Source organism: Falco rusticolus, chromosome 7 (assembly GCF_015220075.1).
Source record: "Falco rusticolus isolate bFalRus1 chromosome 7, bFalRus1.pri, whole genome shotgun sequence".
NCBI classification, from domain to species: Eukaryota; Metazoa; Chordata; class Aves; order Falconiformes; family Falconidae; genus Falco; species Falco rusticolus.
Genome location: NC_051193.1, coordinates 71,766,103 through 71,790,704, shown reverse-complemented (window position 1 = coordinate 71,790,704; position 24,602 = coordinate 71,766,103). Strand labels below are relative to the sequence as shown.

At 43.2% G+C, this 24,602-nt stretch overlaps 1 protein-coding gene and 1 long non-coding RNA gene across 3 annotated transcripts; one reads left to right on the top strand and one right to left on the bottom strand.

The window, feature by feature from the left end:
- Positions 1 to 146: 146 nt before the first annotated feature.
- On the top strand, positions 147 to 6,252 carry OIP5 (Opa interacting protein 5). Of its 2 annotated transcripts, none has more exons than XM_037394617.1 (5): positions 147 to 468; positions 641 to 707; positions 1,455 to 1,577; positions 2,052 to 2,133; positions 2,414 to 6,252. In XM_037394617.1, the coding sequence occupies exons 1-5, from the start codon at positions 162 to 164 to the stop codon at positions 2,447 to 2,449; spliced, it is 615 nt and encodes a 204-aa protein (XP_037250514.1). In that variant the 5' UTR covers positions 147 to 161; the 3' UTR covers positions 2,450 to 6,252. The 2 variants fall into 2 exon arrangements, with proteins under 2 accessions (XP_037250514.1, XP_037250513.1); XM_037394616.1 differs by having other exon boundaries at positions 155 to 468; positions 3,509 to 6,252.
- On the bottom strand, positions 2,742 to 23,302 carry LOC119151125. Its single transcript, XR_005105314.1, has 5 exons — positions 23,192 to 23,302; positions 17,940 to 17,976; positions 17,143 to 17,374; positions 7,025 to 16,359; positions 2,742 to 4,591 (listed from the first exon to the last, which is right to left on the bottom strand). It is a non-coding gene; the product is annotated as an uncharacterized LOC119151125 (long non-coding RNA).
- Between the last annotated feature and the right edge of the window lie 1,300 nt (positions 23,303 to 24,602).

Below are 24,602 nucleotides of genomic sequence, written 5' to 3'. Positions count from 1 at the left end.
GCTTTCTTTTCAAATTCGATAGACGCGGACAGCCCCGCCCTCTCCCGCTGGATTGGGCGGCGGAACGGCTCGGTGCCGCCCTCTTCCCAATAGCCGCGCGCTGTGAGGATTGATGCGGCCGCTGCCCAATGGAGACGCGGAGGCGTGAGGCGCGTGTGCCAATGGGGACGCCGGCCGGGCGGGCCCCCGTGGCGCGGGAGGAGATGGCGGTGCGGCGATACCTGCAGGACCTCTTCCAGAACGTGCAGCTCCGCGACTCGGTCACCGTGGAGCGGCCGCTACCCGCGTCCCGGTCCCAGCCTGAGTCTCGCCTGCCGCCGACTGGGGACGCCGCGCTGTCGTGGCGGCCGAGACCGCTGCCGAAGGAGTGCGCCGTGTTCCAGTGCCGCGGCTGCCGGGCGGTGCTGGGGGACTCGCTGCAGCTCTGCGCGCAGGAGGAGCGATGGCTCGGACTTCTCGTCTGCTTCAGTCGGTGCCCGGCCCCTCCTCCCTTACCAACACCTTTCCCCTGCCCCGGTCCTGACCCCCCTTCTCGCTCCCTTCACCCCTGGCCCCGGGGAGCGGGTGCCAGCCCCGGGGCGCGGAGTCGCGCAGGCCCGGCCGGGGCCCTGGCCCTCAGCGGGGCTCCGTTTCCCCTCAGGAGTCACGAACGATGTGGTGTGGGAGGACGAGCTGCTGGTCGGCCTGGAGGGAGCCCTGCTGGGATGGTGCGTATGGAGGAGCCCTCGCCTTGCCCCGGTAGCGCGGGGGGCGGCCGCGGGGGCCCGGTGCCCCTGCCCGCCCCTCGCACGGCGGCCCCGGCCGGGACCCGCCCGCCCCGGCGCTCCCCGGCAGCCCTGCCTGTGAAGGAGCAGCGCCGTTGGGCGCTGGTTGGTGTCCGTGTGCGTGCGGAGCTGCTGCTGCCTGCAGCGGGCAGCCGGCCGGGTGACCCTGGGGCTAGTCGGGCGGCAAGGGCCTTTCGGTGTCACCTGAGGGCCTAGGGAACCCGCAGATTGTTTAAATGATGTTTAAAGGCCGTTTTACTAACTACAAGGGATGGGAACTTTTAAAATATACGACTTGCTGTGGGGGTTCTGGGGGGTTTTTGTGCTTTCCACCCCCTGCCCCTCTGCTTGAGGCAATAGCCTGTTTGGGCTGGAGGAAATGTCGGGGGCCCAGGCGGTGCCTTTCCGCCTCTGTTTGAGCTGTGTAGCCTCAGCAGCTCTGGGATAGTAAGATACGTGTGTCCTCCCTTAATTGCAGCTTCACATATGGCAGAGATTATTTCTCACACAACGTGCCCAACTATTTACATGTGCGTTCTCTTTGTATCTATAGTTTCTTTAAGGAGAAACCATTATTATGTCTTCTTTTGCCATCCTAACAGAACTGAAGATTTGATGTCCTCTGACAGGCATGCAGTGTCTGGTTTCAAAGTGTCTGTTTAATAACGTTTCCCCCCCTTCTCCTTTTAGCGCTTACAACGAGTTATCCTGTCGGTTGTGTGGCATGTCCGTGGGCTTTATTCTTTGTTCTGCCTCCACTGACCTGGTGTATCTCCGAGGCTTCTTCTGTTTCTTCAAGGAGAACATCCTCTGGTGAGTGTTCTGTGTTCTTACGAGCAATGATTTTACGGGGGTTTTAATTTACTACAACAGGGCGTACAACTAATCTACAACTAACAAAAGTGGCTTTACTTTTCACTGAGCGTGTTGGTATGGGATTTTAATATCCTCTATGTTTATATTGTTTGTGTTGTCATGACTCAATTTGATTTGCCTTGCGCTTTGTAAGTGTCCTCATGTAATGTCAAGGTTTCAATTTAGTTGTTTGTAATACTGAAATCATCAGTTCCAGACTCACTTAGCTAATGTAAGGTATCAGAGTAGTTCCATGGTAGACTGAGGACTTGACTTTTTTATGCTTTAAATATTTTCACAGTGTATTGACTACTTTTGGCAACAACCCTGCTTTTAAAATCATCTTAAATATCTGCCTAAACAATGAATGCAACTACAGGGGTTTTAACTGGTTTTCTTGGGTTTTTTTCCCTTTCTCCTTTTGTTTTCCAGTTATCTCCTAAAAAAACAAATGGTAATAGAAGCTTCTAAGGTGTATTTTCCTGCTGTGACCTTAAAGAAACAAGTGTTGGAAGTAAGGTTTCTACATTAATTTCTATGGAAAATATTTTTTAAATGCTGATATTTTTGGATATTAGTCCAAAAATATTGATACAATTACTTTTTTTTAAGTGCATAAGATGGAGAAAATACTGACTTATAAACACAGTGACTGACTGATGTGTGCGACATGCAGAACATTCTCTAGGACCACTTACCAGCAAAACATACCGAGCTCTAGCTAATTTTCTGGCAAAAGCGTGTTATGCTTTTATCTCTACACTTTAAATGGTTCTTGGTTTTTTTCTTTTCAGACTTCACCTAAGTATTACTACTTGTGTTGTCCCTAGAACTGATGATTCATGTTGAAGAATTATTTTTTTTAAAAAAAAAGGCAATTTGTTAATTTGAATTGGATTCTAACCCCGTTGTATATATGGCTATGTAAGCTCAGAACAGCATGGCAGTATTTAGTTTCAGAAACAACACTAGAACCTCCCTCCTTTTTTGGTGTTTAAATTGGATGTTCTTTTCTGTAATTTGGTTAGTCATTGTCTGAGTAAATTGTCTATCCCATAGCTCAGTTACTGTGTGTAGGAGGCAGCCAGTGTATCCAGTATTTATGTGCTTGCTTGTTCCATACTCTTTTTTTTTTTTTTTTTTTTCTTTCTTTCTTTCTTGTTTAGTTTCTGGTTTAAGTGTGGAAATGGGCCTGTGACATGTTTTTTCCTCTTCAAAGTCATCTTCCAGTGTCTTACCATAAAATCAGAGTGTTTTTATAAGTCTAGTGAGGCTAAAAATGCAAAAATTCTATCCAGGCAAGTCTTCTAAAGCTGAGACACATTTTTTCTGAAGTAAAATAATGGTAGTACTTCATTGCAAACACAAATTATGTGATTGTGGAGAGTTTGCTTATTGACTAGAACAAGTGCAAGAATCTGCTTTTTGAGACATGCCAGCAGGATTTTACTCTTGTGATTTAGATGTGTTAACCTCAACCCCAGACTCTGGAAATGGGATTTTTGAGGGACCATCCACATCTGTTCCCTTGCTAACGATGAAACAGTCTGTCCAGATATTGTCAAAAAAGGCCTCTGGCTGCGTCAAAACCTGTAACGAGTTAACTAGGAAAGATTGGATTGATGATAGTGAGGCTCCAGTAACCCTGTTTCCTTACGTAGACTATTTCCATGCGTCTCTGAAAGGGGTGATGCTGGCACGTGTTCGTCTCTCTCTCTGTAGCGCAGGCCTCTGGTTTGGGCTGTACTAGACATGCAGTATAGAGATTAAAGCCCAGGATAATTTTCCGTCTTGAAAGTCAGCTGCTCTTTAGCCACTGGAAGTGGGGTGCAGCTCATTCAAAGATCTAGTGTTAGGACATTTTTCTCTAGTTTTAATTTCTCTTCTAGCTGAAAAGAAAGATTGTGGACCTCAACATTCGCCTAGAATTGCTGATGAAGAAGTTGAAGGAACTAGAACAAAATAAAGTGGCAGAAGGGTAAAGCTCTGCATCAGTTGCAGTTGACCTACTGCCAGGATAGTCGAGGTCAACTAATATACCATTTTCAAGAACTGCCGGAGTTGTTTCTGCATCGCTGTTGAGTGAGTTCATTATGGTGAAATAATGCACCAGAACAAGTTTGAGTGTTGATCCGTCACTTTATCTACTTACGGAAAGAACCGATGCTTAATTGCATCCCTTCAGTCTAAGGGGAACACCTGAAAATCTGACATACTGAACTTATGCTTGGAAAAATCAATAGCTCACCCATGCAGCATATCGCTCTCTGAGACAGTATAACCGTGGCTTTGATTCTCTCTAATGACTTCAGGGGGAAAACAGCCTTTGAAATACTGAAGTCCAGCTTCTGGAACTATACAAAACATACCAAGATGATGATATTCGAGAGGAGCTATTATAAATGGGAAGTTCTTGTCCTACCTTTCAATATAGATACACTGTTAATGGCACCTAGCAGTTGGTAGTGGCTCGTTAGCCACACCTGGTATGTGAGGCACTGCTGAATGGCTGCCTGATTGCTGCTTTTAGGTTTGCTTGTGTGTGTGGCCTGCAAACGGAGCAAGCTAGCACAGTGTGTGTAGTGCGTGAATCTGGATGGCACGACGCGAGCTGGAGCACAAGGGTTTCGATTTCAAATTCAAGGGCAACCCTTGAACGTACATGTGCCCGCCAAGTCCTCTGCAAGTGCGGCCCCATGGCTGCCCAGGACCGAGCCATGTTCTGGCAGCTCCATGAAGCTGAGGCTGTGAACAACTGCCTTTAACAGATCCGAGCCTTCCTTGCTAGGGCTGAAGCTGTGAAACCAAGGAATAGTCGTTTCTTCTTCACTTCTGCTCTGTCATGGGAACATTGCTCTGCTGAAGTCGTGATGATCTGCCTGCTGCCTTCACTTGGCCAGTCAAGATGTTTCATAAAAAATACCTAATGGGTGCTCGCTGGCGTTTCTCTGTGTTGAACGGGTTCCAAACATCTAGGAAGTAATTTGATGGAACAGAAAGAACATTACTTACCTCTTGTTCTTGGGACAGAGTATCTCAGATTCTTGTGAGCTGGGAAATTAAGGGTCCTTTACTCTCCTTTTTGCTGCCTGAACGGTTGTTTTAAACCTTCCATAAAGTTTAGCAGTTGTCTGTGGTAGTCTAGGGGGGGATTGTATTTACCTGATCAACTTAATTCCAGTGAGGCAATTTGCTATTCCCTTACTTCTACTTCCGTATAGGATTGGCTGGTTGCATGCCCCATTGCTGCTGATGCCAGTACTCCCTCTATTTCATGGTCTTAATTGTTTTATTTGTAAAAAACCTCTTGTAATGGGCTTGGAGTAGAGGTGACAGAACTCACAGCAAGGGACCTCAGAGGCTTTAGGTGGGCAGCTGGTGCTTGCAGTACTACTACTGACTGGTCACCACGCTGCCTCTTGATCCAAGAGTTCCAGGTTGTCTGTCTGTTCTGATGGAGCAGTAACATAGAGTGTCAGCAGCCATTCTGCAGGGAGAGGGAGGGGATCTTTCAAATTCTAATACTATATGCTATCTGAATTAATGTTTTACGAGTTTGAAGAGTGTAAGTGCAAAAATACAGTGCTTTCCCATGACAGCTAAATTCAGGGTATGAAAAGTAACTACCTGAAGTAAATGTTACATTCCTGAAGATCAGTTTCATTGCCTGTAACGATAAATGTTATTTCCTCTAAAATGAGCTCTATCCCAAACCCTTAACGGCAAGGTTGTTCTTAACAGTTTTCACTGTATATGCATGTAAAGTTCAGACTTGCTGTTATTTGATTATTTCATTATTAAGAAGGAAGTTTTTAAGGTGGTGTGGTGCAATGACTTTTGCATTATGTTTAAGGGGCTGTTGGTCATTAACTGGGGTCTTGTGACTTAAGTTCATTTTGTGCAAACATCTCCCCTTCTCTGCTGAATTTTTTCCATTGTATAAATTCACTTTGTGTTGCTTTTAGAGCTCTTTTGTTGTCAATCAGTCTAAGAAACGTGATTGATAACGGCACTTACTCACTTTTGCCCTTTTATTCTAGTTTCTGCACTGAGGCTGTTTCTTGCTGTACATATACTTTTCATCTATACCATGTATAATAGTGCTAAATTGGTTTACTCCATTTAGCCATGTGTCCACTCCTAAAAGATATGTCAGTTATGAAGTTTTTTATATTATTTTTCAGTTGTAAATTTTTTAAACAAATTTGTAAAAAGCTGAAATTCAGAAATGCGTATTGTGCAGATTGCTGATAGCATCATGCGAGTCCTAAGTCCACTTCTTTTCTTTAGATTTTGCTGAAAAAGACCCATCGGTTTCTCGTGCTTGGGTCCTGGTTCATTATGCAGCATTAAATTAGCGGTTCCTTGAATATATTACTTGGCATGAATTTAAACAAATAAAGAGTATGTGCTAAATAACAGAGGGCAAATTTGTAAATGACGTTTCTTGAATCTTTGGAATGGGGGACCTCTGCTCTGTTAAGCTATGGTCCTTCGTGTCTATTTGCCAAATCACATGTTTTCTTGGTGCTGCTGCCTGGTGTAGCTGCTGACGCTCAAAGCAGCGCAGTGTTCTGTCCAAGTTCCGTTTTAAGAAGCAAGCCGCATAAAATAAATGCATTACCTTGAGTAATTTGAGATTAACGTTTACTGAGAGACCAGTTTAAACCTATGGGTGCATTTTAATTTACGTGGTAATTATAAGCTTCTATTCCTGAAAGATTCAGCATGTGATCCCACAGCCTGCCCCAGATTCAAATTCCTCTTAATCTATAACTGACCAACAAATACTCATTTTTCTTATGCTAGTGTAGAACCTGATCTCTAATGAGGCATCCTGAGAGACGTGTTCTAGCTTTAAGTGCAGCCAGGGGAGGGATGGATTCTCTTATTTAAATGAATACCAACCACTTAGAAAGAAAGCAAATCTCAAGGTCAGGCCACCATAGGTCAGCTAACCAGCAGCTGTCTTCTCTGGAATCTGAAGACAAAAGCAACTAAAAAATGGAATGTATTAAGGTGGTTGAACAGGCTACTGAAGTCGTGCTGGTACCCTTCTCTAAGCTGGCATAAGGGTTAGCAATCCCGAACAGGTTTTGGAAAGCTCGTAGCAGGGACGGGAGCTTCTGCTTCAGCGCTGTCATGAGGTGGTGTCATGCTGTGGTGCTACAGCACTTCCCCGAACTGCTTTCAGCAACTGCAAGGGAAGTTGTGCCCCCCTGCAGGCTCTGACATGCCAGCCGCAGAAGGAATTTTTCAGGAACATAGTTGCCAAAACTAAACAATCCATATACATGAAGTTCTTCTGAGGGGCTTATTACTTTTAGGCAAACTATACAAGCAACAGATGCTTTCTGCTATGATGTGAAACAACCCTTGGTGCTTTTCTCTGACAAGTTGCCCACCTTAGTATGAGTGGAGAAACAATTTTTTCTTCAGTTGCCTTCCAAGAAGTCAGAGCTCTGGTGCCTGAAGTCTGCTGGAACAGCTGGACCCAAAGCAGATACTCAGCACATGGGAGTTCAGCTCCAACAGTTAAGTTTCAACAAAGGTACCGCCAGTACTGACACATCTCAGGAGCGGAGCGTACGGGAAGCTGGTTCATGTCTTCTCAACAAATGACGCATCCAGTTTTAGTGCATTCTCAGCCTGTGCTGCTTTATTGCTAAAAAAATTTGTGTACAGGTGCAGAGTTTCCAAGTTCATTTTTAAACAGTTCCTCTTTACAGTGTCAAAAGAATAAAATCTTATTTTGAAATCCTCAAAGATGCATAGATATAAAAGCAAGCTGCCTTTTGGAAAAACATCAGAATTTGCAGGGAGACATTCTTTCACTGTTACCACATAAAACATGTGTGCAATGGGAGTACATAGTTTCTAGCGACACCAATAATTTCCTCCACTAACCCATGTGAGCATGCCATCAGAAGTTCAGTATAAGTATTTTCTAGCCTGTTTTTTAAGTACTAAGGTAATTTTTAAGAATCTGTAACTAATACTTCTCCTTTGCAGTTACATCATACTTTTCAAAAGGGGGATATCTCCACAGACATCCTGAAGTAGCTTATTCTTAAGAATTTACATCAAAGGAAATAAGCATTAACAAAGGATACAACTGCTTACTCATCACACAAAAGAAACACATTTAACAGGGTTTAAACCAATGCAAAGTGTTCTAAAGAATACCTGGTAAGAATTAGGTGACCAAGGTTAACCACTGGGCTAAACTGGTTTTACAAATTCCCTTTTTGCTCAAAGAAGCTGGCTCAAAGGATTTCATCTAGTCTAACTTCCGATACCATAAAATAGTTATCTTCTAATATTCCTGTTTTCACTTGGCAATTCTGGTATATCTAGAAAGAGCGTTCATGAGAAAAAATGTAAAACCCGTTCTAAACCCAAGTCACGGTGCTTTATGGATGGTTGGCTATGAAGTACGAACAGGAGTTAACTTGACACACAATTTCTTCCTCCAAGACACTTCCTCTTTCTAACTAAGAAACAGGACTGAGCCTTTGTACACGGAGAAATGTTCTGCACAAGTTAAACCCACCTACAAAATTAAGCTAAGATAGAAGTATGGAACTCTGCAGTAACAAGCTAGTATTCTACATGTTTGAATACAAGATTAAACTTGGAAAAGTATTAGTGACGTAGGCTATGCCACACGTTCTATGTGATTTTCAAACTGCCAGCAGAAATTCACTGCATTACCCACTAAAAGACTTGGGAAATATTACAGAGAACACACTAAAAGTTTACAGAAAGATGGCACCCAAATTCCCTTTTATTCAATAAGTGAAATAAAGAAAAAAAGACTTATTGCAACCTGTGTTGCAGAAGATAAAGACCTTCAGTGATCAAATCTCATTTTCTGTTTTTAAAAATCTCTTCAAAGAACTTAAAAAATACACAAGATTACCAGTATTTTCAGGTTCATTCCTGCAGGTGCCATTATTGCTGGCTGGTACCAGTTATGCTTCAGTACAGCTGCCTATGAGGCTAGAGAGTTACCTGAAAATACTGTCTATTAAAAAGCTATTCGACACCTGAAAGATATGTACTGTGCTTATTAATTTCAGTCTTCTCCAAATAATTTCTCTCACCACACCCAAACTTAGTACCTACTGTCTGGCAAATACTACACTCAATTTGAGTCTGTGGTTTCCGTTACTTGGTTTTTTGTGTTGTTTTGTGTTTGTTTGGTTGGTTTTTTTCCCCACCAGTTGCTCCCCCCTGCATCTTGTAAGAAACTCTGCACCCTTTTCCTTGCTACAGCTGCAGCAGGTGAGAAACCTCATCTCGCCCCCAAACATGCTTAGTTCATGCCCTGCTTTTTACATGCTCAGGGCACTAATATGAACCAGACAAGAGGTTATAAAGGCGAGTTCTGCGGATCCTGGTTCCTGATTTACAGTTTTGGTGCCATGCTTCTGTCCCTATCTATATAATCTGCCCCTTTCTCTACAGAGGCAGCACATTCTCTAAAAAAACAGAATTTGAGAATCAAAGCAGGAAGTTCAAGCTATTGGTATATTAATTCCTATTGCTTCATTATGTATAAATGCATATCTCAATTTACTGGTAATAACTACATTACACTAGACATTTTGAATCATGCATAATTAGAATACTAGCTCTAAGATTTGGTTTGTGGGCCTGTGCCGCTTTCCTTCAGTTTCTCCATGCAGTTCTTCATGCCTAAGGCATTACAAACTAGCTGCCTTTCATTTGAATGGCACACACACTTCTTTGGAGGGGAAGTGGAGAGAAGCAGACAGGATTTACGTAGGACACACTAAACAGTATGTTACCTTTTCTCCTTAACCTTAGATGTTGTAAAGCCTTAGGGAATCTGTCTATATTATAACCTGGGACATAGGCTCAGAGACAGAAACACGCACTGACATCGTGAACACCGACACTCTCTACAACTCAGGAGAAAGTGTAAAGCAGACTGAAAGGGAACAGACATCAGAATCCATGGTTAGTATTCTGCACTGTTAAACAAGACAACCTGGTCCAACTGCCAGCTTTTGCGTGCCTGTTGCAGCACTACAGGGGCAAAATGCTGGATCATTCATTAAAAGAAATCCAATGGAATCTAACTTAAACTGCCATTATGCAGCTCTGTACCTGAACAGCAAGCAGGATTATTAGTTTTGGGGGAAGACCAGACAGTTTCCTAGGGATGCAGGAAGCAGTTATTTCCAAGACTGGTTATCCATCAAAAACTGTTCTCTTCCATATTTTTCCCTTCTCTGCCCAAAACCAGACACTGCCAGCTCTTGACAATGTAATCCTTGTGTAATGTGTCAGTGTCCTGATGCTCAGTACAATTTCTTCTCACTCACTGTCAAGGAGTCTTTGCAAGACATTCGTTTTTGTCCTAAATTTGATGGTTATCCTCAGTTGCAGAAGGTACAATTCCTAAAGGTGCAATTCCCAACACAAGTACTGGCTAGATTGTCTGCAGCAGCACTACTGGATATGGAAACAACATACGCTTGTATCATCTGGGTTTAGTACTGCTAAAGGAGGGATGACAGTACTGGTCACTACACCTTTGATAGCCCACGCTGAAACGTGGTAGCATCTCGCACTTCTACTGAAGTTTTAGAAAGAGCGGAATCAAGGGGGCTGGAGCAGAAGCCATGCCATAGTACAAGAGCTGAAAGGCAAAGGGATTCCTTTTGTTGCTGTCAATAGCAATTTCTAGTCTAGTAGCCCACAGAATACAGATCATTATAAGAAGTCTGGACTGGGAAGAACATGCAGATAGCTTGCCAGGCTGCATCAGTCCTGATTTCCTACCCCTCTTTCTCTGAATGAATAAACCCTTGAAGAATTCTGTTCAGCGATACTTCTGAAGTATGAACGTGACCGTGGTTTTCATCATTATTCCATAATTATGTAAAATGTACTTGCTGACCACAGACCAGAATAAATTTCTAATTTCTCTAATGTAATGAGATAACAATCAAATTAAGGTTCCCTATGGCCAGCTTCTGATTTTATCAATAATTCAATAACTGGAATTTAAGCGGATTACAACCTTCCAGATCAATTAGCTTTTCATATGCATATTACAGATTAGACAACAATTAATTTAGGCATTCTCACGCTTATCTCCATTACTTTATACTGTAAAAATGCTCACAGCCCTCACAGACCCATTACCAACTTATGGAGAGCCAAAGGGCTTCACCTCCATAATTCTGAAACATTAGAAGCCTCCGTTCAGCTGTAAGTTGCAGTCCACATTACTTCAGCTTTCTAGAAGAAATCCAGCCAGACAGAGCTAAACCTCTGATGTAATAATTCTGTTCAGAATACATTATTATCTGTTGGGCTGCATTGTCTCAGTAGACTACATACCTGCACTGAAAACAGTGTCAACTATGGACATTTTAGAACCCCTGTAACTCTTTCATGTAACACTTTTGATAGTGAATACTTTGCTGGGTGCAGAGGCTGCAGCTGTAGATCAATAACCCCCTGTGTTACCACAACCTTCATAGGACTGTCCTCTGCAAAACTTCAGGCATCAACAGAAATCAATTATGGTCTGAAACAAAGCGTTTAGCAAGGCTAAAATTATTTTTTGCTGTGAAGTAACATTTTTAGAATTCTACAATTGTTCTTCAGAGGTACAAATGACTTGAGTGTCAAGTGTTCTCTGATTTTTTTAGATTTAAAGACCGTCTCAGATCGGTCTTTTTAAACAAAGAAAACAAAAAGTACTTCCCACAATAAAAGCTTCTAACTTCAGGATCAGGTTCTCTTCACAGTCCAGTATTTGGAAGGGTTTAGTTTCTTCTCAGAGAAACAGAGCAAGTGCTAGACTACAAAAAAGGAATAAATATAGAGAAACTTCAGCTATCCTTTCAAAAAGAATTGTCTGCCCTTCCCCCAGCACTCATTGACAGTGCTTCAGACATGAAAAGCTGATATTTGTTTTCTTGTATCAGGTTCATTAACTAAGTAATCAAGTGCCAAATTCCCTCCAATGAGAGGAACATAAGAGGAATTCACCCATCTTCTCAGGAAGAGACTCTTCATGCAACTCCCTGCAGCACAGAGCGCCACAAACTTTTTTGGTTATTACCCACTTACTCTACTGTACAGTCTTGCTAATGCAAGTTATTTACTATCACATGCAGAACAGTTATTGCTACTAAAGTTCTATTTTCTTATTAAATCATCTTATGGCTTTGTTTGCATCAGGGATTCTTCCCCCTACATACTGTGCTATTTTGCATTCCAGTTTCAGAGGTATTTTTCAATTGATTCTCCCAAGCACTAAACTACTTTATTCAATGGTACAGCTACTTCCATTTAGAACTGAATCTAACTCTCTGCACAGGTCCCCCAGAGCTCTGCTGTAAATGGCCCACCTGTCCAATTTTCTTGTTAATGTATTAGATACAGAGGATTGTTTTTTTGGGGCTTGTTTTGTGGTTTGAGTTTGTTTGGGTTTTTTTCCATGTTACATACATGAACCCTTCATGGATTACTGGTTTTGCACCAAGCACGTGCTTCTTGATTAACCACTTCAGAGATATATTGTATCAACATCACAAAACCAAGCTACCCATTCCCTCCCTCCCTCCCTCCCCCCCCAATGGCCATTTACACGCAGATCTCAGGAAAAAAAGATGCAGTATCCTCTCTAAACTGAAAGTGAATTTTGTTCTTGCAAAAGAGAGAAATGAGTGAAGAGCAACACTGGGACCAAATGAAATACTTTCTCCTAGGAAATCAGAGAATGCCATCCATAGAGCATTGCACAACTCAGGAATCATACCAGTCTCTTATTTGACCAGTCCAAGCTGCCCATTGAGTGCTAAATCATTTGGACCTCCCCTGGTCTAAACTTTCCTTCTGAAAAAAGCAGAGGGAGAGGCAGAAATTATTAAAATCAAACTTAGAGCTGGAAAGCAATACTGGAAGTTACCTAAAATACAGGATAGTGAATTCTCAATCATACAGGGGTGGGGAATCTCTGATCCATAGGCTAGAGATAGCCTGCTGCACAGATAGAGCCTGCAATGTTGTTCTTCAACAGCTCTTGACTTTATCATATTCTCTCTCATTATTATTAACATTAAGATGTATGTAAATGCAGGATCCACCAAAGATGTTAAAAGATTCAATAGGACTTCAGCCAGAAAAGGTTCCCCATTCCTGCGATAATGAATAAAAGCCTTCTATGCGTAACTGGCAGATAGCATTTTGCAACCATTAACTTATTATATAATAAGGATAATGTTTAACCAGTTATAACAATTATATATCAGATCTGAAAAAAAAAATACCTAAGAGATTTTGTAAATGATCTTAAGGTAGCAGAGATGCGTACAAAATGCACACGAACTCCTTAGCGTATTCATACTTTTTTGAGTATATCACATGATGGGTAATAATAAAAAGTGCTGCACGTGGAAGAAAACACCTTCGAAAAAGACTAAAAAGAAAAGAATCCCACTGAAAGAGATGAGAATTCTAGACGTTTACACACACTAGCTTACTATTGCAGTTGGACAGATAAACTAAAACCAAAGTCAACTATGATTCTATGAAGCCCGTTAAGTGAACGCATTCCATTTCTAAAGATAGCTTTGCCATTGTCAAAGGGAGGATACTGCATGTTTAGACCACATTTGTGACATTTCTATTGTATCCCTTCCAGTGTTAATTACATTATCATCACTGTTTATTAATAAATTTGTCACTCTGAAATTGTAAAAATACTACTAGGCTCATGCACTGATCCTAACATGGCACTACAGTTTGCTACAAAGCACTAATGCTTATGGAACTATACACATCTCAAAATGGAAGACATTGGTGATTTTGTTGTTTTCAAACAACTTGTAACATCATTTTGTCCACAAGTATTAAAATATATATATGTATATATATATGATCTATTGCACATGCCCCTTGTTTTTGTAATCTTTCACATGGGAAGATTTCCAACCAACACAGAGAAAAAGTGGAGCAAGAAAAAGTAAGTAGGCTGAGGCAGCATTTCTAACACAGCAGTTTTATAAAGGTGCTGGCCAGAAAGGTATGGCAATGGGGTCTTCTGGGCATGCACTATTGGAGTATTACTTCTGTGAAAGCCACAGATCCTTAGCCTTGCAAAAATACTATGTTCTGAAATTAAACTTGAAAACTAATGTTATTACGCTGTCATGGATAGGAGTCAGGGAAAATCAGCAATTCTGGTTTTTTGTTACAATGCAGGGTTACAAAATATTGAAGATTATTCCTGTGGAAAAAGAAATCAAACAGCTGCAAGTGTCTACTCTCTAGCCAGACAAATGTCTTTTGTACATGCCCACAGGAAACAAAAATAACTTCCTGTCCCCCAAGTATTTTGTCATCAAGCTGTGCAAGAAAACTGCTAGCTCTAAAGTCAGAAGGGTAAGTATGGGCAGAAGGAAGAAAAGGAAATGCCCAGACCTAAAAATCAGATGTTTTTTATACCAGATAACTCCCAACCACTTATAATCCTATGATATTGACAGTATTTTCCATCACTTAGAGATGGATCCTGCTTCTACAGATATCTACATTAAATCCCACTGGTTTTAACACAAGGAGGCCCTAAAAGGAAGTGTGCTTTTTTAGTTGCCTCCGAGGCCAGAAAATTCAGACCATATTCAGCAAAGAAATCCTATGTTCTTAAAAGGAGTCAGGCCAAGCTGGTGGTCACCTTGTCAAGATCAATGTAACTCTTACCACACAGCTCATCTCAATGTTACACACAATTTTAGTGCACCTCTCTGCTCATTACAGCTGGCATTACTGTGATACGCAGTGTCTTGCCCACTGCTCTTCAGCTTTACGTGTCTGATCTTTTCATTATGAAAACAAAAACCAGGTAAAGCTGTCATTAAATCTTATCGTTACAATGCAAGTCTAAACACAGACCTAACCCTACTCCGAAGATTAGGATCAACATCTCCTCTTGTCCTTACTCTGCTATGGAACTTGGTCCCATAATACGTCACCACATTTTAGATATCAGAATGCTGCCCTTGCAGTCTATCATTAAGATTTAAGAAGGATTTCAATTGTTGGCTTTTTCAGCCACGTGCAGGCTGTCTGGCTCCCTGCAGCAGTTTTCTAAAAGGAAAACCAGAACTAAACCAGAAATCTAAAACAACCACCCCCCACAACCATGCTATTATCTCCCAAACCCTATTAACAGAACCTATATACCTTTATTTGATCCAGGTTTGAAAATATTATTTTAAGCTATTAAGCCACATTTTCTAAATCAGAAGCTTGGAATAAGGTGCACTAAGAAAAGCTCCAGATTTGAAGTGGAATAGAATACATATCCCAGTTCTGGGGTTTTTTTGCCAAGAAATCTTACTTGTCATATACAATACCATAGCAGGGAGCACATAAACAATACGCTCCCATTTGAGAATGACAGAAAACACCCTATATAATCACAAATGATGGAGACAAAGAATCTTGTGTAAACATAAGAACAACAGATTGCGCCTTAGTTTGGGAAGATATAAGAGGAACCAGAAAAAGGCTTGTCCTAAGTATTCCTGCTCTCTCTCAACTCACCCCTCTTACGTGGCTAACAGGCCATTCCCTTGGGCCTGTTTCTACCTAGATAATGGAAACATACAGGTCATCTCAGTTTTCAATCACAGAAGAATCAAAAAGCTGACTCCATCAGCAGTATGAAAAGCTGAAACTGTGCCAAGGAAGCTGAGTGGATCAACTGCAAGTTTACGCCTCTGGTCTCTTCCATCCCACCAAAAATTAATTTCTTCAATAAAGAAATAAGTTCTGCCCCATCTCTTTTACTGCAGAATATTTTTGTTCCTTTTGCTGCTAAGGATTCATAAAAAGCCACAGAGAGGGAATGATTTAACATAAACCTAATCGTTATCCTGTTACCACAGAGGCTTTTAAAGCTTCATTTTTCTTTGCTAAAAATGAAATGGTGCAGAGTAATTTCTCCTTCTGGTGAAAGCTCTTCATATCCAGCATTTACATAGGTTTACACATGCAAATATACATATTGATCACAGACTGGGACAATGCATTTACACACTATAGACAAGGTGATTCTGCATTTGTTCCTGTGCATTAGCTGCTTTATGCAAGTTGACATCAAGACATCTATCTACACAGGCAAGCCTGGGTCCTGGAGCAGAAAATACCTGTACGGGATGTCCCCAGTTGATTGAGACCTCATGTCAGAGCAGAAAATATGTTCTGGTTTTCCTGCTGCAACTTTTCATACAGGTCAAGACAGTTTGGCATGCAGACACTTTATCTGCTAGGAATTCCAATATGACACAGTGAAGTACCTAACCTTCCTAAAATGAAGAAGGAGATACCAGTGAAGAACACCAGCTTGCACTTGTATCTGATTGCAAAGTATTTCTCATTTTAAAACAGAATGCAGAAAGCTGGATGAAGAGCTGGCACACAAAACATTTCTTCAGGGAAACAAATGCTGATTTCTGTTACTCTGCTTTCGAGTTTTGATAAAATGGTGGAGCACTTCTGTGGGAGAAGTCATGTGGTGAATCCAATGTTGGGTGAGATGGCTGAAACTGGGAGTGGAGAGATCTTTGTTCGTTCAGCTCCATGGAAGTGAAGGGCAGGTTTTTGCTTGCTAGAAGAGAAACATTCACATCCCGCAGCTTATGAGCAAGCAACAGAACCACCTTTTTCTTGAACGTCAGGAGAGGATCTGGAATCCCAAAATAAAAAAACCAGATGAGGTAGTTTAGGAATCAGAATAAAATACATTTCACATTAAAATGCCCACTGGCTCATTACTTTAAAAGCCTGACTCTAACGGACAAAATCAGCTGGCTTCACAAACCACAATAATCCCTTGCTCTTTATGATTTTTTATCTTAACTGTACATGTCCACAAGCTGGTTAAGGAAACACTACAGAAATGCGGAACTATACACTTACTTGGAAGCAATGCACCTAAAACCAAACCAGTGTTAATTAGCTATGGGGCTTCTTAACTATGGCTCCAACACAGAGCATGACAATGTTAGGTAGCACCAGAATGTACCCTGAACTACAAAACTGTCAGTGCTGCAGAGGAAAAAAGCACTTAGGCAGTTGGAAGATCACACAGATGATGTACTTATTTTTACTCATTTCTCGCCACTTATCCACAGTGTAGACATACTTCAGTACCTCATCTTGTCACTGATCTCCTGGCTTTTCATCAGTGACACTCACTTGGTATCACCTAGTCACAGTAGCTGTTAAGACGTGATTTTTTTGCTTTAAGTTTGATGCCAGCCTGGGTTGGAAGGTAACGTGGGTGCACTCCTGCACAGCTAGTGCCAGAAATGTTTATTATCATTCTCCTGTATTACAGTGAAAGATGTGAAAGAAGTTTTTTTTCTTTGGTTTCTCTTTCTCACATACAAGAACATGAGGATATGACCTATTTTCTAACCCCTTCCTCTCTTTTCTCTGTCTGTATTTATCATCTTATTCCGATTACCTTAACCCTTTAGTTGATCAAGTTCAGAAATAATCTTCCAGTGACGATTTTCAACTCATATGTTAGAAGCAGCAGGTAGGTCATGAAAATGGAGATAAGAGTGTGGGTCGTCATCATTTTCTCTCTGAGGCACTCAAATATGTCAGCTGATCATGAGCTTGACCATCCATGCTCACACTGTTGGGCAAGTCTTATTCTTGTTATGAAGATGGGGAAAAGCAGACCTGGAGAGCTGTAACAAAACATGCCAAAGGTTTGTGACAGAGCTCAGAACACAATATAGCACTCTGTTACCTTAACTACCAGAATTTCTTTATTTCATTCACTGGGAAAAAAAAACCCAAACAACCAAAACCAAAACTCCAGAAGTTGATTGCCATTCTTAGAAATTTTGAATGAACTTTTTTCTGTTTGATAATTGACATGCAGTTATGTTTTCTTCCAGTCACATTGTTTAACAAATACAATTTTTAGGATAACTACTCCAATACAATTACACAATTCATGTCTCTCAGCAGAGCAAAACGACAACATGGGACAGGAATTTTACAACTATAAAAGCATTTATTCTTCTTAGAATACATAGTTAAATTGAGCTTTCTTTCAAGCAAAATCTAAGCTGAAAGCTGACACTGTGGCAACATTCCAGTTCTCTGAAAGTATCCTATGAAAAATTAAAATCTCAATGACTGATTTCTTTGGACAGAAAAAAAAAAAGAAAAGAAAAAACCTAAATCAACCTAAATCAAAGAAACTTGACAATTTTAGTATCTAAATAACCTTATGGCTTTACTCACCATTATTTTTGATCAATCCACATTCTCTTCAGAGAGCCTGGAGAGAAAGTGATGAACAAATGAAATTAAATTTGCATCTAGGAAGCAATTCAGATCATGCATGATTATCTGCATGAGATACACAAGATTAGCGGTACCTTCCAGGAACCAGTTAACATTTTTAGACATTCTACAAAAAACATGTTGATGTCACTTTTCAAATGATCGTATCCACCCGCCTACTGTTTAAGGGAAAGGATAGTCAAGTGAATTGGGCCCAAGTATGGAAGACCCAGCACAGGAAAACTTTAACTAAGAACAGGCTGGGGAGGAAAAGCAAACACCCAAAAACATGCCTGAAAGACTTCTGTTCAGAAAGCATTCTGCTTCCTGGAGTAAAACCATGCATGTCAAGCATTCCACAGAATGTAGTTTACACAGTCCTGAACTCCTTTTTGTCCAGGAATCTGTTGGTTTCCACTTAACTGAGAACAGCCTACAGCCCATGCCAAACTGACTCTACCTGGAGCATTAAGTACACACCGCTACTGAAACAATTTTTAATTGTGCATATTTTGAAGATAAATGACCTTGTTAGGGTAAGCTACCATCAACAGACACATTTCACAGGAACTGAGATGGACACAATTTCAGTTTCCAGTAGGGCAAGAAACTCTCTCCTGTTAATAACAAACCGCTCCCAACAGCAAGGAAGCATAATGACTGTTCTCAAGGATGCTGAGCTGACAACCTAACGGAAAGAATAATGGATTGTAAGCAGAACTATCTCATCACACAGAACTTAAATTATTAAAAACTTCCAGTATCACCAAAGTATTACTAGCCTCCACACTCCCGCACAATGCAGCATTTCTGCAAGCACCAGGGACCCGCACCTTCAGAAAATCCGCAGTCATCAGATAATCCCTAGCGCTGTATTTCTGGGCAGTTACTCCATTCTCATGTTGTCAATTCTGACCCTTGCTACACAAGTCCTCCCTCAAGAACCTGTCAAGCACTATGTGACTTTGAGAGATAAAGGAACAAACAGCAAATTAATCAGAGAACAATTAATTTGACAAGGAACAGTTATCAGAAACTCTTCCAAACTTATATATCATAATGGAAACAATTCCCAATGCCAATCTTTGAAAAACTGGGTTTTCTATCACTTATTTTAAAGCTACAAATTAACCAAACTAAATACTAAAGTAAGTCTTATTATAAAAAAGCAGCAGGTGACACTTAAAGCAACTCATACAAGTGAATAATTCATCCAATACTGAAAATCAGTTGGCTTTAACCAATTTCTTTTTTTTTTTAAAAAAAAACAAACTTCACTGACTTTGGATGCCCCAATTTTTAACTACTCTGCTTGATATACTTTCTATCCCATTTTCATACGTTGTGTGGGAACAGAGTTCACACTAGTACCAACAGAGCTTGCAAATGCAACTGGATATAAATCAAAGCTATTAAAAATTAGCAGTCACCGAAGCTGATGGTGACAATATCAACTCTACAGTTAAAAGCTAGTGGAAATTATGAAGGGGGGGGATGACGGATGACAGACCAAAAGACTGCTTTTCTTGTTTCATACCTTACTGAACATACAATCAATTGATCTGGAACAAGTAATATTTGTGAAAACTGAACATTATATATATTAATCCTTTTATGTTAAGAATTCAGAAAATATTATTTTAATTAAAGTTTTTACCTATTTGGGGTTTTTTTGCTGTACTGTAACTAAAGATTAGTTTCCGCGAACTTTACATCTCATATTCAGATAGACAGCTTCTTGGGTACAGGCAACTAACTTCAAGAATTTCAAAGCCAAAAAGAGATGAAGAAATAGCTCATAAATAAATTTACCAGCAGAACTGCAATATTTGTCTTTTCATATAGAGCAACATGTCCTATTACCAAAGCATCAATGCAGGGGTGGGGGGGAGAAGTCACTGTTCTGACATGACATAATCAGCACACTGGAATTGGAAATCATACTAAAATGAATAGTGTACAGCTAAACTACCAAGATTCACCCCACCCCTTGCACCCTGTTTTAAGGTACCTTTAGTTTTAGTTACACTGGTCAGCAAAAATTCAGATCCGTCAGATCTGGCTTTCCAAAACACTACCTTTCTCCCTCTCACTCACACAGAGATGCTCCAGGAGACAAGCAGAATTAACAGACATAGAAGATTATTAGACCTCTCTTCCCTACAGCCCAAGAAATAAGTGAGGAATGAAAGATCTAGAAACAGGTTTATGTAGAAAGACCAAGACACAAAAACTGGAAAGTAAAATGTGGTGGAGATGTGTGAAGATACAGAAAGCAAAATTAAGCACTACAGATCACAAATTCACTAAGACCTTTCCTATGTCTTAAAAAGCATCGATTTTAACCTGGAAAGCTGATAATGACAAAAGCTTAAATCATAAACACAAAATACAGTAGAAGTAGCTTACAGTCCTGCAAAAAAAAAAAATAGCTGCCTTTGTGCTTCTTTCACTTTCTAGGTAAACTTTTAAAAAAGGCATCTAGACCCAATCTATGAGGCAGTGTAATAAATAGAAAGGCTAGGTACTGGTGTGACTGGAGAAAGGTAAGGAACATACAGCTGGAACAGGCCTCTCAAAAGGGCTTGTGTTAACGGCACCCAGGTTAGCAGGTCAGCCAGACCCCAGCACATCCCCCTGCGGTTTCAGTTTCGGAAGACACCCAGATCTGGAGACAAAGAACACTGATAATCCACAGAATGGGACAGGGTAGAGACACAGACCACTGTCACCTCCAAAAGGGTACACAAAGGCGTATCTGAAACCTAGAGTGGTTCCCAACCTAGGAAGAGGCCAGAAGGCATAAGGATGTGCCAGCTGATGTCCCTTGTGCTCTACAAGGGATCCTGGACTTAGCATCTGGACATGAGCAACACAGCGCCAGACTGCTGCACACACAGCTTAAACACCCCTGCCACAGCGCCTGGCTGCTGGATAGACACCTTAGGCACTGCACGTATTCTGCCACTTTAAGAGATTGCCAGCCTGAGTGTTTTGTTCCACTTTGTATTCTAAATAAAACCACCTTCCTCTCTGGTGAGGTTTCCAATGGCTATTTGCTACATTGCCGTTACAATCTTGTAACAGTACCTCCTACAGCAGCAGAGAAAGGAGGGAGGACTGTTGTACAGTGGGCTTTCTACTCCATGATACACACACCACAGTAACATGCTCCTTGAGTGTACTCAGGCAAAGAAACATCCCTTCCTCTGCACCCTATTTTAGATAAATCCTCCTCCTCTTTTTTTTTTTTTAATCCTCCAAAGACTGCACAGGCCCTCGCATCTTCCATTCACGTAACCTCCGGCATGTCAGGACTAGTTTCAAACACTCTTCCTTTTCTAGTTTCTAAGAATGAACGTGGGAGGTGTTCAAGAGATCCTCCAGACTCTTCACAGACTCAGTCAGAATTTTTAGACTTAGCTGGCCCACAATTTTTGACACGCCTGTGTCACACAGGTCACCATTGTAAGATTTACAGCCAGTTCATGCAAATCTTTACTGTGTAGGCAAGATCGTAAAGCAGTGCATATAGTTGATTTGACATAAACCGGGGTAACCAAATACTCTTGAATTTTTTGTTTGTTTATTTTTTAAGATACTACTTGCCACAACTCTTGTGCATTCGAAGCAATTAAGAATAAATATTAATCCAAATTAATTTACTTACTGCTAAAATAGTGTACAACTGAAAGCTGATCGCTTATTATTCTTTTAATGATAACATAAAGCAGAATTATCTTTAAATGTAATATGCCAAAGGCAAATCTCCAGCATACTGTAACAGATTGCGCATGGGCATGTGTAAGTAAGAGTATTCATCAATAGCAGCACACTGTGCCTTAATGTTATGTTGCTCATAAGCTGCTATTACTGTTCCTACATGAATAATAAAACACGTGGAACTGGTAAAGTGTGCCTTAGGAAATTTTTCTCATAAGCAGCTACTGCTTTCAGAAATAGTTGTGACAAACACACTTGTTTGGTGAAGGAACAGAAATACAACTACCTCATTAGATCATGTAAGACAACATGCCGTATCTCCACAAGGTCTAAAGCTGTGCTTCTCATTTAACCACTTCAGTTTTTTACTTTTAGCTAACATGAACACTGAAAGTGTGGTCACTTAAAATTCTATGACAAATTTGAGATTTAAATAATTGTTATCAGATGAAGAACATAAGGAATCTCATGCCAGTGACAGTAATCCTTGTGCTTTCAGCAAGACGTGTTCCCCCCCCCCTTTTTTTTTTATTTAAACAAAGTACCATTCTACATTACAAAATACCTCCAATAATTTTGAAAAATTCAGGGGTTACCTGACCTGCACGTTACCAACGTGGAAAGGAGAGAGTTTTTATTAAGTTTCACACCTGTAAAGTCCTTGTCACCTGGTTATCAACAATCACATGAATTCATAGGCTATAATCCTCTCCACGAAAGTTACATTGCACTGCAGATTACTTGTACATCCTGGTTTTGCCAAATGACTCGGAAGCCATCCCCTTTGTGCGGCCATGTGTCATTAAGACATAAAGGTATCAGAAAAGGATTTAACTGCTTAGTAGAGTAGCAAAATCCACCTAGCACACGGATCCCACGAATAACCATGCCACCAGACGACTCACTACCATCAGCCAGCGCAACCAGCCAGGGCTGCACCCGCGGCGGCGATGCAAAGCCTCATTCCACAGGAGGCCCGGCGGCTTCCCCCCGCCCGCGGCCGGCCGCCGCTGCTCGCCCCAGCGCGGCCCCGGCCGCAGGGCACGGCGGTGCGGGGGGCGGCTCGCTCTCCCCCAGCCACCTGCTACAGCCCGCTGCCGCTCCCGCCGGGGCCGCGGCGCGCCCTCAGCCCCAGCCCTGAAGTTACAGGGAAGCGGCCCAGGTCCCAGCCCCGCGCCCCGGCGCTCGGGGCCGCCCCAGCGCGGAGACCAAGCGGCCGATTGAGGCAGGCGGGGGGCGGCCCGGTGAGGCGACCGGGCGAGTGTGGCGGCCGAGCGAGGCGGGCTCACCGGCCCGGGGCGGCGGCGCAGGGCCGAGGGCACCTCAGGAAGCGGCGGGCACGAACGTCCCCGGGCCCAGCCCAATCACGGAGCAGGACGGGGAGGCGGGTGCGCGGGCGCCCGGGCCCAGCCCAATCAGGGCACGAGCACCGGGTCCTGGTTGGGTGCGGCCCCACGCCCGACGCCGTTGTTCCCCGCCGCACTCACCTGAACGCGGCCGCGGCCGCGGGGCTGCGGCCGGCCCCGGCCCCTCCGCCTCTTCCTCTCACTCCGCCATCTTCCCCTCCTTACCTCGGCCAGCCGGCGGGGGGCTCGCAGCGCCCAGCGACGCCGGGCCCGCCCACTCGGCCGCAGGCCTATTGGGTGCCGCTCCTATGCCATCAGACGTCCAGTTTTGGCAGCGATTGGCCAGCGAAGCCGTCCGTCACAGAGGCTGGCCTCCCGCCTCCAAGGCTTTCCTTTCCGATTGGCCCCGGGGAGGGCCCACGCCTGGAAGGGGATTGGCTGAAGCCGCGCGAACAGGGCCGGCCAGGGGCGAGGCCTCCGGTGACCTCCAGAGGAATTTAAAGGAGCCGCTCGCCGAGCGGTACGCGGTGGGGCGGCTCCGGCTCGGCGGGGGGGGGGGGGGGGTGTCCCCGCTCTAGCAGCCCTACCAGCACCCGCCTGGAGCTCCGGGGTTGCGCCACGGGCCGGCACCCGGGGCGTGGGGAGCATGCCCGTCACGGGGGCCGCCCGGCCGGGGCTGCTGTGGCGAGGCGTGAGCGCCGCTCCCCCGGCCTGCGCGTCACCGCGGCCCGGCACCCGGGGCCGCTGGTCCCTCGCCCTGCGGCCGGGCTTCCGCCGCTGCGGGCCGGGTTTCGTTACTGTTTGTGGGGTTGTTAGCAGCCGGTAATGTTACGCTGGAGCCTGAGGGGTGAACGCGGCGAGCGGTGAGGAGAGGCGCACTCCCATTCAGAAGCTCCAAGGAAACACCCCCGTGTAACCGTGATCCACCCGACACCCACCGCCGCTGGGGCCTCGGTCCGCGTGTTGGGCGCCTTCCCGCAGACTGCCGGCTCAGGTGAAACGCTTCTGCCAACCTCATGTTACATCCATGTGTTACTCACAACCGAAGCCGCGGTCTCAAAGGACTTTTAAAGCCATTTCCCATTGCAGAGTTACGTCGCTCCTGCTCCTCATGCGCCAGGTGCGGTGTTTGGATGCCCGGTGCTGCAGGCAGCCCGCTCGCCGCCCCCCAGGATCGGTCAGCTATCACACCCGCTGCCGCTCTGCAGGCTGCATCGCGCCCCAACAGCCCAACCTGGCGGCAGCCACGGGCCCCCGCAGCCGGCGGTTCCCAACAGAACGCGCTGCAGACTGGCAAACGGACTTGACTCGCTGTTTGCCGGTAGACGGCCAAATGGTTCGTCTGATTAAATACCTATCCCTTACGCTGTTTTTTTAAAAGAGAGAGATGTAACGTGAAGCAGCTCTGCCTTTGCGCTATTTTATTCCTCTTCCAGACTTCAACCTTCACAGATGACCTTTGTTCTCAAGAAGATTTAAGATAATGTCTACAAGCAATCAAGTATGCTAAAAATACTTTTGTGGAAATCTGCTTTTATCTCTACAGCTTAGT

What these genes read in the sequence shown, in the direction of transcription:
- OIP5 (XM_037394616.1), top strand. Translation starts at nt 162, where the DNA reads ATGGGGACGCCGGCCGGGCGGGCCCCCGTGGCGCGGGAGGAGATGGCG. An exon ending in TTCAAGGAGAACATCCTCTG is followed by an intron (nt 1,578 to 2,051) that starts GTGAGTGTTCTG and finishes TTTGTTTTCCAG; the next exon opens with TTATCTCCTAAAAAAACAAA. An exon ending in TAAAGAAACAAGTGTTGGAA is followed by an intron (nt 2,134 to 3,508) that starts GTAAGGTTTCTA and finishes TTTCTCTTCTAG; the next exon opens with CTGAAAAGAAAGATTGTGGA.